This window comes from Hippoglossus stenolepis, chromosome 14, assembly GCF_022539355.2.
Source record: "Hippoglossus stenolepis isolate QCI-W04-F060 chromosome 14, HSTE1.2, whole genome shotgun sequence".
Taxonomy (NCBI): domain Eukaryota; kingdom Metazoa; phylum Chordata; class Actinopteri; order Pleuronectiformes; family Pleuronectidae; genus Hippoglossus; species Hippoglossus stenolepis.
Genome location: NC_061496.1, coordinates 14,985,639 through 15,003,332, shown reverse-complemented (window position 1 = coordinate 15,003,332; position 17,694 = coordinate 14,985,639). Strand labels below are relative to the sequence as shown.

Genomic DNA, 17,694 nt, shown 5'->3' with positions numbered 1-17,694 from the left:
TGAGAAGTTCATTACAGAAATTCGCAGCAATAATATGTTGCCTTAAGCACACAGAGTGCTTTTCAAAGTTGAATTGTTTTGGGGGTATTGAGTCCAGTCGTGTAATGTTCATATGCATATAACGTTTTTATTGGGACTCGGTGATCAACACAGGCACTTTGCAGTTAGTAACTCTGTTGGAGGCTATAAAATTTTGATTATGTTTACATGCAACAATAATGGCACTGCTTAATAAAACCGTCTGAAGATTACGTGCCTCATGACTTACCCTGGGTAAAAGTGAACCAAAGCTATTTTAGTCAGAACAGAAGAAAGAACGTCAGAAACCACACAGATGCCATCCCCTGTATTTCGGTATTTTTAGATGAGGGGAAAAAGAGAGAGAGTGAGAGGGACATGAAGATTGATTAAAGATGATGACAGAACGAGAGAGAGAGAGAAGAGTATTACTTTTAATTGTCTCAACATTTATGATCAAATTGAAATCAAATAAAACGAGTTCAATGTCTCCAAAAAAATAACTGAACAGTTTCATGTGGGCGTAGATAGATGCATAGATGTCTGTGACATTATTCTACAGTAGCGTTGTGTTGCTTGCACACGATATGGTGCGCACAATGCATCACCATGAATAATATAATATGTGAAATATTTTAATTTAGAGGCTTCAGAATTGTCATTCATATTCGTCCTGCTCCTATAGTTTTGAAATGAGTGTACAGATTTATTTCACCTAAAGGGAGAGCTGATGAAGCTGCTGTATAAATGTAGCAACTGTGGTTCATAGACAATAGCAAAAATCTGGTTTATTGAGTTACTGGCAAAACAATCCAACTAAAATGTATTCTGCGTTTGGACCCCTCGACACGCAAATAGTGTTTTAAGTCACTAAAAGAGACATTTCTCCATACGCCTTCCAAAGTGTAGACTTTCAAATACTCCTGTTTCTGTGTATCCGTGTAAAACCTAGCGTTTGGGAAACAATGACATCACAGCTTACTTAGCACAGGCCCACTGTTGCTTTGTGTGATGAGCATGCGCCAGAATCAACGCCAATGGAAGCTATATCGATGATGTAAACGTTATCGCCACCTACTGGCCTAAAATGTTTGTCATTTTTGTGTTCCCATGTGGACGGAGATATTTTGTTTGTTTTTTTAAACGTAGGGAAAAAATATAAATTCAAAAAGATCCACAGTAGTGTAGACAAGGCCTTAGTGTTAATAGTGTTTTGAATATAGTTTGTTAGTATGAGGTTTGTCTTAATCTGTTGCTGCACATTTCCATCATGCATTTAATTTCCGCTTACTGGTGAAATCAAATTAAAAAACAATTTCTACGATCTGCATTCAATGCACTATCAAAGCCCATTTTCACCTTAAGTCCAACATGTCACTGTGCAGCCTCATCTGCATGGAGCTCTGGTCTCTCTCTACCTCTCCTTTCACCTCTGTGCCAACCTGCCTGCTGCGCTGGTACAAAAATACCAAAACAACATGCATTTCAAGGACAGGGAGAAACCTTTTCACAGGGCTCCACTTTTCTAATACAATATAATGACAAACAGCCACCAGACGTCTCCTTTCAGGGTTTTATGGTTTGATTTTTGTGTTCTTCTTGTATTCGGACCATTAATGTTTTCACGGTGTGCTTGTGAATTTCAACAACACAAGTTTTTTCTCAAAGGAATTACCCCTTTTCCGTACAGTTGGTACGCTCCGCTTCTCTTGACTTGAATAATGGATGTTCCCCTTCAGACTGACACCACACTGACTCCCTGTTCTCCACCTGTCCAGCGGTGGAGAACAGAACGGTCAAGGTAATACAAGCGGAGAGCTGCACCCACTAGGTGGGATGACTGCAGCGTTGACTCCAGCCATCGTTTCCCCTGTAATCTATATAGTGCACATACCGTCTCTGTGGTAGCCAACACACACACGCAGACACCGCCACGTACAGATATGCACATCGTTACGTGAGCACACACACACCAGACAGATGGTTGAAACTCTACTCTGACAGAGGCTAAAGCACAGGGCACCTCCACTCTTCAAAGTCCCTGCGTCTCTCCTCTTGCTGCTTTTTCAAACGCCATCTGTACCCAGGCACACTGATGTTACTTAAAACAAGGACATTGAATTTTTTTTCCCGCCTCTAATTAAAAGACAGCAGGAAGAGCGTTTCTTTCTGCCTCTGCCATATTATAAATCTTTTTGGAAAGGCAAGTCTAATCATTTCACACAGTTGGCACAATGTAGCTCCAGAAATAAAAGATAAAAAGGACGAGAGATGAAACGTGAAGACATTTTTTTGCCTATGTACACTGAGTGTATGGGGCTGCTTACAAGAATACAGTGCACTGGATGAATAAACTGTGTGTGCTTGTGAAAGGGGAAAGAAAAGGGAAAAGAAGGAGTGTGCGTGCATGTGTGAGTTTAGTTCCACTGCAGCCAGGTTTCTCACCTCTCCTCTGCTCCCTCAGACGAGCAGTCACTTCGCTCTGTCAGTCAGTCAGTGTTTGGGGAAATGATACTGGGTTTTAGAGAAAGAGTGGCTTTGTTTGGGCAGAGGCAAGCAAGAATAGCACTGTTTCCTTTCATCACCATCCTGTTACTGTCACCTCCTAACATTATCCCCTATCACCTTCTCTCCTTTTGTCCTTTCCTGCCTCGCTCCTCACTTCTCTCTCTTTCCCTTTCTCCTTTTCATTCCTGCCTTGCCCTCCCTCCCCTCCCCCCCAGCACTGGCTTTTCATCCCCCCCCTCCCCAACCTCTACCTCCTTCCGCACCACCCCTCCCTCCCCAGATTGAGGTAGCGTGTTATTAGTAAGGCAGCCAATGTGCCTGTCGGTGTGTGTCAGAGAGAGATAAGCCCAGGTAGAGAGAGTTACATAAGCCGCTGTTGATTACTGTGGAGGTTAGGGAGAGTGAGAGAGGGAGTGAGAAGAAGAAGAGAGAGTGAGAAAGACAGATTGCTGTACCTTAGTAAGTACATTGTGCTCTAATGTCGCCTGTATGGCTGGCTGGCGGTTGATAAGTAGACCCAGGCTTCTGGGGCTAGTTGAAAGGACATAGTCATTAGGTTGGACTCCTTAAGATTGGCAGCTCACCTCATAAATTTGTTTTTGGTTGTAATGTTTAACAGGAGAAAAATCGAATAAATCCTTCTCAAGGTTTGATACGCTAGGTTTGTTACGGCAGCAGGGTTTATCAGGAAAACAGATGAACTCACGCTGAGTGGCATGTGGATTAATGATTTCATTTTAAACTGATTTGTTCAATTTCATGACCAAGTCGTTCTTTTCTTCATAATAATAATGGATAAGCAGACTGATCCTATTGACAATTGTTCACAGAGCTCCACACTAAAAACACACCATCAGCCAAACTTGCTCCTTAATTAACCTGCTTGAGTCAATCCAACATTCACCGTCCTGCTGCAAGACATGTTCACTATAGTTTTTCAATGTCTATTAATGGATGACAATAGAAATTGACCATGTTGACCATGCAAAATATCTAGTCCATAACTAATTAAATAGTAGAAAGTAAGATTTTCATTAGCGAGCCATTTATGTTTTCAGTAGAAAACAATGAACTTGAGTGCAAGATGTGGAATTCAGAACGTATTAAGAGACGGACTATGTGGTATAAAGACACATTGAGCTTTAGGTGTAATGTGAGGAATTATAGGGATTATGAGAATTATGAGGCTCATCACTTCCCCCTGTAGGCTCATGTAAAAGCTAAAGAATAATGAAAAGCATTGGAGGGGTGATGTATAGCCTGTATTTGAACTATATAGACCTCAATCAGGAAATGCTTACTGCCATTTCATAATGATGTAATTTGCCGGTAAATATAATAAAGTCAATATATTAAGTCATTGTCTGACTTCATAATGATAATGACGCCATGATAATACCATTACTACCACGTTTTTCTGACTTCTTCATTATGTCACTAAATAATGTCAAATCATGGGGAATCATTTTCTGATCAAAATCTGATCTTCCTCTAAGATCTTGGAGGAAAATGTGTTTAATCAAGTTAATCATCTGGTGATGTTCTTCCAAGTAGAATTCCAAGTTTGGTAAAAATCTCTTCATATGTAATTTTGTACACATACACACAGAGAGAGACGGGGGTGAAAGCAATATACCCTGCTTGTGCAGGAATTATTTAACGTTTTTTCACATGATTTTATAAAAACAGAGCCAAGTGTGCAAAGCAGAAGACAAGACAAAACAGAGCAGAACAGTGTAGTAATATCAACTGATGTTGAGGAGTGCTGTTTGGGTTCATCGTATCACAAACGTTATGGCTTCAGAACAGTTAATGCACATTTCACACCACCATCACAGATTTCTCCTGCAAAGTCCCACTGATCCATGTCCTCCTCTCTAGTGACACTAAACAGAGTACAGAGAGTTTCACAGCACAACACTGAACTGTGACTGAGGGTCGACTTCACTCAGCTGTATCCAGGCCAAAGAAAATCAGTTCTCTTTTACTACCTGAACCTGTTCATGCCTCCAGTCGAGGCTTACTCCCTGTCCAAGTTTGAAATCTTCTGCAAGTGGATTACATTACTTCCCCAGACTGTGGCATTGTGAACTTGTTACAGTAACCTATAGACAAACGGACAAGGTGGATGCAAATAGGAGAGGACTGCAGTGGCGCATGCACACACACATTCATTGTTTACCAGAATTACCGGTGATAGGGTCAATTGGCTCCTTACCTGTCTCACCTCCTTACGGTGCTATTGTATTGTCAAGGGCAAGAGTGGCTGTTTCACAGTTAAACAAAACTGCACACATAAAAAGGTTCAGTCTCTCTCACACACACATACGCACTCCATTTGCAATCAGACACGGACGATTGCAAACGGTCATGGACATCTCTACTCCTCTTTTCACACTTCATTCTCAATAGCACCTCTTCAAGTCATCACTTAAGTATGTGTGCGTGTGCGTGTGCGTGTGTGTGTGTGTGTGCGCTTGCGTGTGTGTACGTGTGAGCTTGTGCCGTGCCTTCATCTGTATGCCAAGCATTTGTCTAGAGGCCCTCCAGCCAGAACCAGCTTAGGAGCAGCTCAAGGCCAAACAAGTGTGAGGATTAAAGACAAATACAGTCCTCTCCTCTCCTCCTCTCCTCTCCTCCGTCTCGAGGAGAAAGTGAATGAGCGATGCCCTCCTTCTCCTTAACTACTGCTGAGGTGTCCTTGAGCAAGGCTCTTGGAGTCACCGCGTGTCTTTACAGCAGACGAATGTTGTGAAATTGTGCATGTTCCAGTCATCAAGGTGGAGCGTGACCTAGTTTTAATGCTTACTAAATTTACTTTAAATTAAGAAATACAAATGCCCATTACCAGTGACTCACTAAACTGCAGCTCCCAAACAGCCCTCCCCAAGCAGAGACTGCAGTTATACCTCACATTCATGATAAATACAGTTATAAATGAGTAAATTCACAGGAACAGCACTGGTGGTTGTTTGCACTGGTAAGATCCCATTAGGATTGTTATTTTTCTGCTTCTGACAAGCTAATTAAAATGTACAGGTACAGAAGCTGGCACAAGAGGAAGTGAGGGAGGGAAACTGAACGTCTGTCAGGGGAGAAGGAGCAAGAAAGGATAAAAAAAAACATTAGAATCAAACAGAATAATTTAGACTTAATAGAAGTTAATGAGAGGATCCAACAGGCGTAAAAATGCTGTTGTTCAGCTCCGTGCACAGCAGCGGCTGTGTGGTCAGCGTGGGAAATAAGTTAAAGCTGTGTCCAAGTTTCTTAGGTGCAATGTAAAACTGACGGATAATGTGGTTTTAGTTTTTTGATATCTTACTACACACAAAAACCTAAAAAGTTGCATAATCTTTTTTTTTGATGGCTTAGAAAAGGTCTTCAGTGTTTGAAAGGTAAAAAATTGCAGAGAAAATGGAAATAAAGCTGCTTTCAGACATGTGAAGTCCAGACATTTTCCTGAAATCTTTTCCTGAAAACGCAAATGTCCGAGTCACTTACTCCAGATGTTTTCCAGAACTTTTCCTGCCAACCCCCCCAGTCAAATGTCCAGGAAATGTGAGAGTGAGCTCATGTGAGAGTACAGCAGGAAAATGCCCTGAAATTCACAGCAAGCAAATGGGTGTGTTGATGACAACAGATGAAAAAGAGGAGTCATACACAAAGAAGATACCAGTGGTGATGTCAACTTGAAAAGACAATGAGATTCGAGAGCTATTGGTGATAAGGGCCGATGTCCAGACATTTTGTTGTGACGGGTCTGAACTAGACCATCTCCTGCTGAAGTCTGCATTTGTGAGAATTGGGCCCGGACTTTTTTTAAATCAACATACAGGAACAAAAAGAAGAAAAATATAATAAGCCTAGCCTAAAATAACTGTGTGCCAAGACTGCAGCTTTAAGGAGATATAAGACATTTCTTCATAAATCATTGGTTTCCAGAGAGTGCCTTTTTATGTTGCAACTTGGCTGTAAAGTAAATAACCTTGTGGTGCCTGAGTCCTGGAGGGAAAACGAGAACAAAAGGGGAAGTGAGATGGCCAAGGTGCTTCTCCAAACAAGAATTCAGGCAAGCGAGTGCAGGAAGTAAAAAAAAAACGATGGGAAGAGGCGACGGCATGTACAAGAATGTGGAATAACAATAAGGAGGGCTTTTTATGTGTGAGACAGAGACTGCACACAATGATGCTCAAACACAAAATTCCCCTCTTTCTCACTGCCTCTCTTTTATTCAGTCTCAGTCACACAGACATGCCTGTGTGCGCACACACTGTTATGTAAATAGTCTCTTCGGCAGAGTGCTGCTGTCACTGAGCAAGCATCCTCTGGGCCATCTAGGCAGCCTCATTAAAACAAGGCACAGCATCCGTTAATAGATAGTGCACGCGGACAAAAAATACACACACACACACACACACACACATATATATAGATATAAAGTAAAAAATGCACACAGAGTTTTCACAGACAACAATAAAGGACCTCCGAGGAAGCACATCTCTAAATGTTCCTCTCAGGTGGCAGTCAAAAAATATCTCCAAGGTAACGGCTCAAATGTCACAGACACAATGCATGAAGAGTGTGTGTATGGCCGACTGTGACTGGAGCAAGCTTGAAGGAAAAAATGGACTGTGGATTTAAACAGACGCCCGGGTGAGGGTCAAGAAAAAAAGGGTTAAATGAATGAAAAGAAATAAGAGTCATAAAAGAACTTGATCTTTATTGCATTTGGAGTTTAATTTCAGTCTCTTTCACAGGAGATCTGTAATATATGCACACTAGAAATTTCTGTCTGAACCCGTCTAAGCTCGAGAGAAAACAAACCAGGCTAGACCCAAAACTGACACACATTTTTAACAGCGTTAGACCAGGAAAACATGAAAGAAATGGAGCCAAACATACTGAACATACTGTATGTACAGACTGTTCATGTTCCATCTAAGCCTTAAAGTAAAAGGTGGCCCGTTTGTTTGTGATCTGCTGGCCCCGCAGGCGGCTCCCGAGGTGTCGGATTCATCCGCTTTGATAAGAGGATAGAGGCTGAGGAGGCCATCAAGGGCCTGAACGGACAGAAGCCATCGGGTGCTGCCGAGCCCATCACAGTCAAGTTCGCCAACAACCCCAGCCAGAAGACCAGTCAAGCCCTGCTCTCACAACTCTACCAGTCCCCCAATCGCCGATACCCAGGGCCCCTCCACCACCAGGCTCAGAGGTTCAGGTGAGTACTGGGGCGGGACATGGTCATGAACCATGGAGGAGGTGGGACAAAGAGGAGATGGGATGGGGTGGGAGCAGTTTCCAGTCGAATAGTCAGAGGATGAAGAGTTACGCCAGAATATACTGTTTTAATGGTGCCGTTAAGATGGAGTTTCCCAACCTTTGCAGTTGATCAGTTTTAAGGCCTCATTAATTTTGTGAACCCCTTCAAAATTCTTAAGTAGTGTGATGTGATTGACTGTTCTGTCTAGAAATTTCTAAAGAAATTCACTGAACTGTCAATATGAAAACATTATTCGCAGCTTAGTCATGGACGAGCTATTTCGGCTGTTCCTGGTTCTAGAAGAGTAGAAATGTGAGCAGCAAATGGTGCATTTCTAAGGTTTTGATGACAAGAACTATAAGTATAAAAAATTGATCGTAACAAATACTGTTGGTTCTTTGATAAAAAGTTCCAAGCTTAGATACATAAAAGAAAACTGAGAAGTACAATTCGACTTCTAAGGTGGATTTTGTTGAGAGACTTGTGTGCGCTGAGAGAAGATTAGGTTTATGCCGTTCAGGAAATGGATGATGCAATCTGCAGCTCAAATGAAATCACTTTCTGTTTCTTGGTACAATTTAGAACAGTTAACCTTTGGTAACGTGTTTTGTTCACAATTGCAGGAGTGAAACATTTTGAATCTGCTGCAGCTCTGAACTGCATCTCTACCTGAATCTCTTCCTCTCTCCATAGCGATGGCAGGGTAAAATAGTAATTCAAGCCATAAAAAGATGGAAAACAAACAACTTCTGGGAAATTAAGTTAAAATAATTAAAAGTGATGACTATAACAACAACCTATAATGTTGTTACATTAACCTGGACCACTATCCTCTGTTGAGTAACATTTAGAGGGAACATTTTAACCAGGAATTTAGGGAGATAAACTTACTAAACCCACCGGCTCCTCCTATTTACCAAAATCGAATCCAGAGACATTATGATGAAACTAAAAGAAACACAAGGTGCCTTAGACACAATGAGATTAACAATGAGAATTGGGTCACAGGGTAATTTCTGCCCAAAAGGTTGTGAATCTCCAGATTAATGTGTCTAAATGATAAATAATGGAAAGCAAGTCATATGTATTTGCCAGCAAACTTCCAAACAAGTATAGAGTGGTATGATTTATTGAATAACTGACATTTGAAAACTGGATGCCAAAAAAACTATTATGTTTGGTATGATTCCATGAAATTTTGCTGTTTCTAATTCTTGCGTGAATATGAGAAATTTAAGTCTTACGGGTAAAATTTACTGATATGAGTCATCAGGTCTTAAACTCGAAGGCAATTAGTCTTGGTTAACATGACAATAAATGCATTTTGATGAAGGAAACCCGTCTGTTCTAAACAACCTTCTAATTTGGAAAATGTTTGCACCAAATGTAATTTGCAGTTTTCGAACAGGGGATGTTAACGCCTACACTTCGCGAGCATGAGTCACAGCAGCGTCTATGTGTCAGCAATAACGCTACTTTTCTCCTGTGAACATTCACATTCGACTAATTCGTTCCCTTTTTAAAGCAGCAGGTGTGAGCTCTGCACCTGGTGCAGGTGTCAGTAAATCAGGCGATGTGAGCCCCGTGTGGGTCCACGCAGATCAGAGAGGAACTGTTCATAAGAGACTGTGGGGTTCTGTCATTCACAAATATGTATTCACCCTCATTTCATCATGTTGTCATGTTGTCATGGTGCCGATAATGTCCCAGAATATCCCCCTCACCCCGTGAGGCCTGGGCAAAAATATGAGCTTGGAAATACATTTTGTAAAACAAAAACAATCCACTTTATTTAATATGTAGTATTTTTCATTTTGACTTTAAAGCCCGGATCCTGCCAAATATAATCATATTGATACAATGAACCATAATGTCGTAGTATAGTGTTGTAGTTTGACACATTGTCATTCTAAATTCACATTCAGATGTAATTTACTGTATTAAATACTGAATAGGTCCCTGGAAGATTTAGGCTTATGTCATTAATCCGACAAAGGTCAAATTAAAAGAAATGACGATTTTAATTGATCTTAATTGTATTGAGTGATTATGAAACATGAAAGACGTTTTTTGCCCAGGTCAGTTATCTCTACACCAATCCATCACTTAACTTTATATATACAGTATCTGTATATATGACATCCTACCTGTTCATTTCCTGTCACTCCCTTATGACACAAACAGCCCTTTGTTTAGTTCAAATGTTTTATAAAACTAGAGATTTTCAGGGCTTATTTCTCGGGGTCATGTCAGGTTTCCCCTCTACAAGAAAAAACCAAGACGTGCAATATTATGCTCCATCCTCCAACCCAGCAAGAATGTTTAAGAATTGAAAGCAGAGTGTGTGCTTATACAATTTCCTCTCTCTTTCAATAACAGTAAGCCAGTCGTGCTGTTTACTCTCCATCAAAGTCAGAGCTTGGAAGGTATTTTTCTTCTGGAGCAGCTTCCCTGGTGTGACACCTGAGCGATGTAGCGTGGCTGTGTGTCTGTGATACGCCAAGCCAATTTACAGGCTCCGCAGGAGAGCTGTCGCTTCTCATCACAACCCACAACCACAGGACACTACCTCACTGTGTCCCTTTTGCTCCTGCTCTCTGCTCCCAAGTCCTCCACTGAAACCGCAACACTTTAGAAGTTAGACACGTGTTCGATATGCACAGGCCGCCTTTTTTTCTCGATCTTCTAAGGACAACCGTGAAAAAGGGCATTTTTTAAGTCTTATAGCAAAGTATTCTGTTAAACCCATTCCACTGTGAACACCTTGATGAGACAAGTTAAAGCTAAAATGTTGTTTATCTATAGTGATCAACTTTAAATGCCAGCTAATACTTCCTTCTCATTCTTAAGGGCAGATATGTACATATGTAAAGCCTAAATTAAAAAAGAGATGAGGAAGAATACAGAACAATCCAACTACAGTTGTCATTACATCAATCCTCCTCGAGTGAATCACACATGCACGCTCTAACGCAAGTAAGTGTATAAAATGCTTTTATGGTCCGTATCCAAGATGGCAAACATAATCGAGTGAAGCCCAATACACCGAGCCCTAGATCCTCGCTCATTTCCGATCCTCCGTCGTTAACTAATGGTTCTAATTAGCAAATTAGCCTTATTATATCCAGGGCAGGAGCCAATTTTAATTAAACCGATTTTTGTTTTGACAAAGAAAAGACAAAAAAACGCCCATTCCTCCATTAACATGCATTCAGAGGGAAGCACAAAAGCCCCATTGTTTATATTGAGCTCGGAGAGGCAGTGTGAAAAGCTGGCAGAGTGTTTGCGTGGCGAGCTGGAATCAGTGTGCATCCGTACATGTGTGAGAAAGAAAAGGGACGGAGAGAGAGAGAGGGAGACAGTGTGTTAGCAGCAGGTTGTTTTGTTGTGGCCCAACGGCCCGGCAGCCAGCAGATGTCTTAGTGCTTCTGGGCCTGGAGCGACTCTCCTCTGAGCCTCCTCTCCAATTGACTCATTTACCCACAAAGCAGTCTGCTTGTTCCCTTCGACATAATGGGCTAATTACTGCTTTAATGATTCTATATATCCGTTCCTCTGCTTTTTTATGTTGTCTTAGGTGCTTTTGTACGTGTGCACTTCTTTGCTTTTGTTGAGAAAGACGAGCGCTACAATGCAGATGCACTTTTGAACCCAGATAAAAATAGTAGACCTACAATGTATTAAAAAAGTTTACTTTACATGTAAAAAATCCTCAGAGAGATCAACTCTGCTGACTTTAATGTGGGGATTTCAGTGTTAGAATTATTAGAATATGACGGATAAACCAAAACCTGATACTCTATACCTTATGTTCTGTAAGATTTCTAATTTATAAAGGTGCTTATCATCATTTACCTGGAATCCTACTGTTAAATTGTCACTGATCTTCAGAATGCTGATCTGTTATCTCTTCCATGTAATGTTAATTAAATTTAAAACGATAACTATAATAATTATTACAGTCATTACTCGGAAAGTTGTTTTTTCTACAAGCTGACTAAAACCTACTTGCTGCCTTAATTGCAATCAAATGATGAACTTAAATACTCACTTAAAAGGTTTTGGTAAATACTATGAAGCCATCTTGTTGCAGGAAAGCAAAGGCTGGTTGACTGGAAGAGACAGGGAGAAACAAACCTGACAGTCGAGTCAAAGTCAGAGAGTTTATGGTGTTTTCAAGAGGAACCAAGCGTCAGCAGCCAGCTGTTAGTCAATAAGCCGTGGCCCCTGTCCATTAGGCCAGAGGAGTTAATAAGACATGAGACAGGCCAGACCCAAGTGAGGAATGAAGGTCATTGAGTCACCAAGCAGACTGCGTCCATCCAAATGGGCCAACATTTCGTACGGCCCACAGGTTTCTGCAGCCTGGCTTACAAACACACACACACACACACACACTCTAGTTATCCTCAGCTGACAGCGATGCCTGTAGCTCACAAGCTGAAGTTATTATGACACCAGAACATTTCCCAAAAACTAACCGTTCGAGGACATCATTTTAACCATTTCACCTAAACTGCTAACACTCAACAGATTGACCCCAACCAGACAGACGTTCACAATTCCATGGCTAGTTTAATGTTCACTTGTGACTTTTTGGTTGTTGTCGGTCCACGTCATAGTGAACATACTCAATCGTCATCACCTCTCTCGCTCACCATCATTCAAATGCCAAACCATTACACTGACAGAACTCTGGATCATTTCCTGTCATCTCTGGTGTTCTCTCAATTGAGTTAACACAATCAAGACCAAAGTTTATGATTCATCTTTGATTAAGCCATCAAATGTGGTGGCGAAAAATTGTATGGATACCCACATGCAATTTCATAACGTAACGTAAAAGAGTAAGGCAATGACATGCCACAGCGTAGCACTGTGGCTAGCCTAGTATTCTGGTATTGCCGAGTGCCATGCTACAATCCAGCCCTGCCACCATTAGTGCTCTGCATGTGACTGTAATATTGAACTGTGACCAGTCCACTGCCGCAGTCTTGTAAAACAATTACACCATTCCACCTACAGTAATGACCGTAGCACTCTGCTCTTGCATTAGCTAGTGCAGGGCTACGCTGAAACCTGTGAAATAGCGCAGCAGCCGACTGGGCAAGTGCCGATGGTACTGTAGATTAATTAACTAATGATAGCATCTCCTGGTGGGGCTCCTCAGTGTAATGGGCCAACTGTAGATGGGTTTGTTTGTTCTTGAGTGAGGAGGACCATGCAGTTCCTAGAGGGACTTAACATTAGTTCCATTGAGTGAGTCGACCATCTGCCCACCATTAACCCCAGAACCCTCCTTCTCTTTACAGGCTGGACAATTTGCTTAATATGGCCTATGGCGTAAAGAGGTAATTAAAAACTTCACCCAATGCCAGATGTCCATGTTGACTCAATCCTTTTTTTCTTCTTTCTCTTTTTTTAGTTTATGTTTCGTTGTATTTTTTGCAGTCACTTTGCGTTTAACAATCCGTTAAAGGTCAGCTGCATTTTTGGTTGTTTGATTTGTTTGGTTTTTTTCCTCGTCAGCTTGAGTTGGTTTTAAAACCCCACCAACAGTGTGAAAAAAGCAGAAAACAACCAGTCTTTGTTTTCAGTGGTGATGAATTTGCTTTGTTTTGATTATGACAAGTGCTGGTGTTTTTTCCGTGTACTGAATGGATTTTGTTCTCTGGTGTACAACTCCTGATTTCTAGGTGTGTTGTTTTCTACTGGATTCAGGTTCTCCTGCCTTGTCACTCCACAGTTACAGTCTCTCCTTCAAAGCAACATTTTAAATGTGTCACATTCATTTTGTGCATTATTCCTTACAATGTCATAAGACTAAGACCTTTGTACATCCACTATCAGCTATGTGTGATAGACCTACATTTGTTAAGTGGAAGTCAGAACAAAAGTACATATTGCCCTAATTGTGTGGCAGCACGAGCTGAGATTAGCTTTGACTTGGACTTTGGATGAGGCTGGATGAACCTGGATCCCTGCTGGAAACAGGAAATGCTGTTTCACTGCAGACAGCTCCAGCTTTGGCACTGCTCTGCTCGAACTCCTTCCTATCGCCTTCATGTTTCATTTTGCTTTTCTTGCTAACATAGGTGTTACATAACCCAGAGCAGCAGTCACTGTGGTGATAGATGTTTCATGCGTTGACAGTGGCATCCTGCATGTTGCGTGCACAAGGGACACCATCTCAAGTTAGCTTAGCTCCTCAAACACAGAGTTTTAGCTGATGAGAAATGTTCTCTTAGCCTGTAAGTTTTTGAAACACAGGACTTCAGAATCTAGGTAGAGCTAAAAGCGATGTATTGTTAACAATTACATCTTTACATAATTTTGTGATAGTGAAAATGTCTGATTCATCAGACCTGATTGTATCATTGAGTTAGAGGAGCTTTTCAGAGAACAGAAAGAGAAGACAGGTGTTAAGAGCTGGAAGTGGTTGAATTTAGAAAGGACAGTATACATGTCTGGTCAGCTACACTGTTGCTATGCAACCCCTGGCCTCTAACATTGGTTAGTGTTTGGTCCCACTCTGATGGGTAGGCTCACATAGTCTACACACACTCACTCACACAAACACAGGCACATACATACAGGGGCACTCATCTCCTCACCCTCACAGTGGCAGTGTTAGCTAACCTCCAAACCTCCAAACCCTCACACACTCATAAGCCTCCTCTCATACCCCTGTTTGCATACATATCAAGGCCAGTAGAGGCCTGAACAGCCCAGCGTGTCAGACGAGGCCTCAACTAGACGAGGTCTGTTAAGATTCCACCTGCTTGATTCTAGAGAAAAGAAGTTGTTTTTAACTTTGTGGCTAATTGGTTCAATCATACCGATAAATGTAAACAACCATAATCTATTTCTCTTGTACTCCTGAGGTACTTATGATCAAAAAAGTCCTTTAAAGTAATTGAGATGACCACCCTGGGAGTTTGTGTTAGTGTCCACAGCAACAACAAAAGCCAGAAGCAGACTCTGCATGACCAAAGTCATGCAGGAAGGTCGTAGTGATTGCCGTACATTGCTGTTAATACTTGCTGGAGAGAAAGAGGGGTGTGGGCTCCCAATAGCAAGCTGTGCAATCGATCAGTGCCATGAGCCATGAGCTCTGGAATAGACCAGAACAGAAGACCCTGCAGACTGCGGGAAGAGTGGGAGGAATACACTTTGTACCTTAATGCCACTGGGCTGTAAAGTGCTTACATTTTCCCCTTTAGTTGGCTCCATCTTACCTCCCCCCTTTTTTCTCAAGAAAGCTGCCTTTTTCAAGGAATCTGCAGCAAAGCGGAAATCTCAATTAAAGCACACCTAATAATGCCTGTCGCCATTTCTCGGAGGGAGGTGGCATAAGAAATGAACCTTTTTATCTCATTTACCTTTTATTTAAAACGGGGGGGGAATTTTTTTCTACTTTCCCTTTCCCTTTCCTTTAAGCGGAAAGGCAATTAAGTGAAGTCAACTGAGGATTCAAATCTCTTGCATCACAAGAAAAGGGGAGACGATTATGAGGCGAAAGAGAACAGATTTAGCAGGCTGGTGCATGATCTTTGATGAATTTCTAGCAGTGGTTTAATTGAACAACTTCCTGCAATTTAGCTCCTGAAGGAGCCACTCAAGGACAAAAAGACAGAACCTTCATCTGCATCTCCTTCAGCAGAGATATAGTTACGCTACAGATACGCTGTGCTGTCGTCACCCTTTCAGGATTTAGGAGCTCAGGAAGATTTAAGTGGTACAGCAGAGACTCACATACAAAGCCATGCATTTAGACATGAACATACATGCACATACATTACAAACCCATGCATTTAGACATGAACAAACATGCACATACAATACAAACCCCTTGTGTATGCATCCTTATTTCTGTGTTATATTGTCTTGGAGATTAGTGACTTTCTGATTGCAAATATAGCTGATGAAGCCCTCAAAGCGTGTTATTTTCTATGGTTGTAGACAGTAGTGTTTTATGCAGGTGATGGTAAGCTGGTGATGGTAAGCTTGTATATGTGGAAGGAGAATTCTGTTTTAAATTGTAAATATTTGTGAGGTAAAAGCAAGATGTAGAGGTTTCTTTCTGTAGAGGCCATTTCATGTGCAGTAGACATAAACACTGAGTTGCCTTAACCTGTTCAATTAAAATGTGCCTTCTTCTCCCTTTTCTTTCTGCTCTCCCTCCAATTCCCCTACTCTGCCTCTTCTCTTAGGTTCTCTCCCATCACCATTGACAGCATGACCAGCCTGGTGGGCATGAACATCCCCGGGCACACCGGCACCGGTTGGTGCATCTTTGTGTACAACCTGTCCCCGGATTCTGACGAGAGCGTGCTCTGGCAGCTGTTTGGGCCGTTTGGCGCCGTCAACAACGTCAAGGTGATCCGTGACTTCAACACCAACAAGTGCAAAGGCTTTGGCTTTGTCACCATGACGAATTACGACGAGGCGGCCATGGCCATCGCCAGTCTCAACGGCTACAGGTTGGGCGACCGTGTCTTGCAAGTCTCCTTCAAGACTAACAAGACACACAAGTCCTGAACTTTGACACGTAGAAGCAGTTGCCCCGCGACTCTGTCTGCTCCAAAATTGCCCCCCAACCTCCCCCCTCACCTCCCCCCTTCCCTAAGCCCCTTCAGTCACGACCACTACCACCCTACAACAGCCATCCAACACAGCAAACTCAAACTCCAACCGGAACACAAAGCAACCAACAAACCATCAAACAAATTGAACTAGAAATGGCTTATATTATAACTTTGGACCTATAAGCCAATGTTGCCTAAGTATTACAAAAATGAAATGATGAAAATGTTCATACGTTCTTGGAAGCTCCTGTGATAATGCAGGCTTCTCTTTGTTGTATATTCTTTCTGTTTGTTGTGGTTGTTAAATGATTTTTCTCTTCTGTGTAAACAGTAGCAAATCCCTGTATCCCCTTATTTCAGAGAAGAGAATGTCCTTTTTAGATTGAAACCTTTTCTCTGTCTTGATTCAGGATTTGTTTTCTTTTTGTAAATCCGGATCCACTGTCGTTAGTATTATATACCTCCCTGTCAGTGAAAGGGAGGGGGCTCTTTTTTAAATTGGTGAACCATTCATTCATTTTTAGTGTGTATTAAAAACTTCCCCTTATCGATTCTAGATGGGACTCCACAGTCCCAGTAACTCTTATGTAGAAAAAAAAAGAATTTCTAACATTGTTTTTGTTTTGTATCGCAAACAAAACATAATGTCTTTCCTCACGGGGGTTCAGGTAGATTGGGTGAGGGAGGGGATGGGTTAGCTTTCCTGATGACACGTTCAGTAATTTAAGAAAAAAAAATAACACTGTTGCCAAAGAGAAGATCTCTTTGCTTGAAAAAATGCGTTTAGAAAAAGATAAAAATAAAGAGAAAGAAGATCTATTTTTATAAATGATAATTAAAAGAATAATTATTGAAGAATTTTTACAAGAATCTGGATTTGAAAAAAGAGAAAAATATTTTGACTGGCTAACTAGGGGGGGCCGGGGCGGGAGGGAGGGGGCACCACCTTGTCTTGTCGTTCTGCCGTGGTACTTTATAGGATCAGAGGTCGTTTGTTTTTTGGGGAATTCAAGTCGGCTGCGATTTTGTAGATGGAAGGTTTTGTGAAAAGGGATGCAAACTGAGGCAGGTGATTTTGGTAATTTTTCACATATGTGCTAGTGCGTAATTATTCAACAGCGATACCCAAAAGGGAAGGGAGAGGGGTCTTTCCGAGGCCTAACCATCCTTTTAGTCCAGAGCCCAAAGCAAGAAGACCCTTAGTCCACTTGTTTTCCTGTTTCCTGTTTTCCTGTTTGTCATCAGTCAATATGGGATATCAGTAAATAGATATATACACATCTATCCATTTAGAGAGCATACTATACATTATCTATATCA

The 17,694-nt window shown here is 41.5% G+C and overlaps 1 protein-coding gene across 10 annotated transcripts in view; it reads left to right on the top strand.

Moving 5' to 3' along the window:
- elavl4 (ELAV like neuron-specific RNA binding protein 4) overlaps positions 1-17,289 on the top strand; it is a 74,365-nt gene extending 57,076 nt beyond the window's left edge. For 5 of the 10 annotated variants that reach the window (XM_035177474.2, XM_047343272.1, XM_047343276.1 and 2 more), the window contains 3 exons: positions 7,510-7,744; positions 13,099-13,137; positions 16,000-17,289. In XM_035177474.2, coding sequence (XP_035033365.1) covers positions 7,510-7,744; positions 13,099-13,137; positions 16,000-16,327 — 602 coding nt within the window. In that variant the 3' untranslated portion in view covers positions 16,328-17,289. The remainder of the gene's footprint in view (positions 1-7,509; positions 7,745-13,098; positions 13,138-15,999) is intronic. The other 5 variants (XM_047343273.1, XM_047343277.1, XM_047343275.1 and 2 more) reach the window with 3 other exon arrangements.
- Positions 17,290-17,694: the final 405 nt, after the last annotated feature.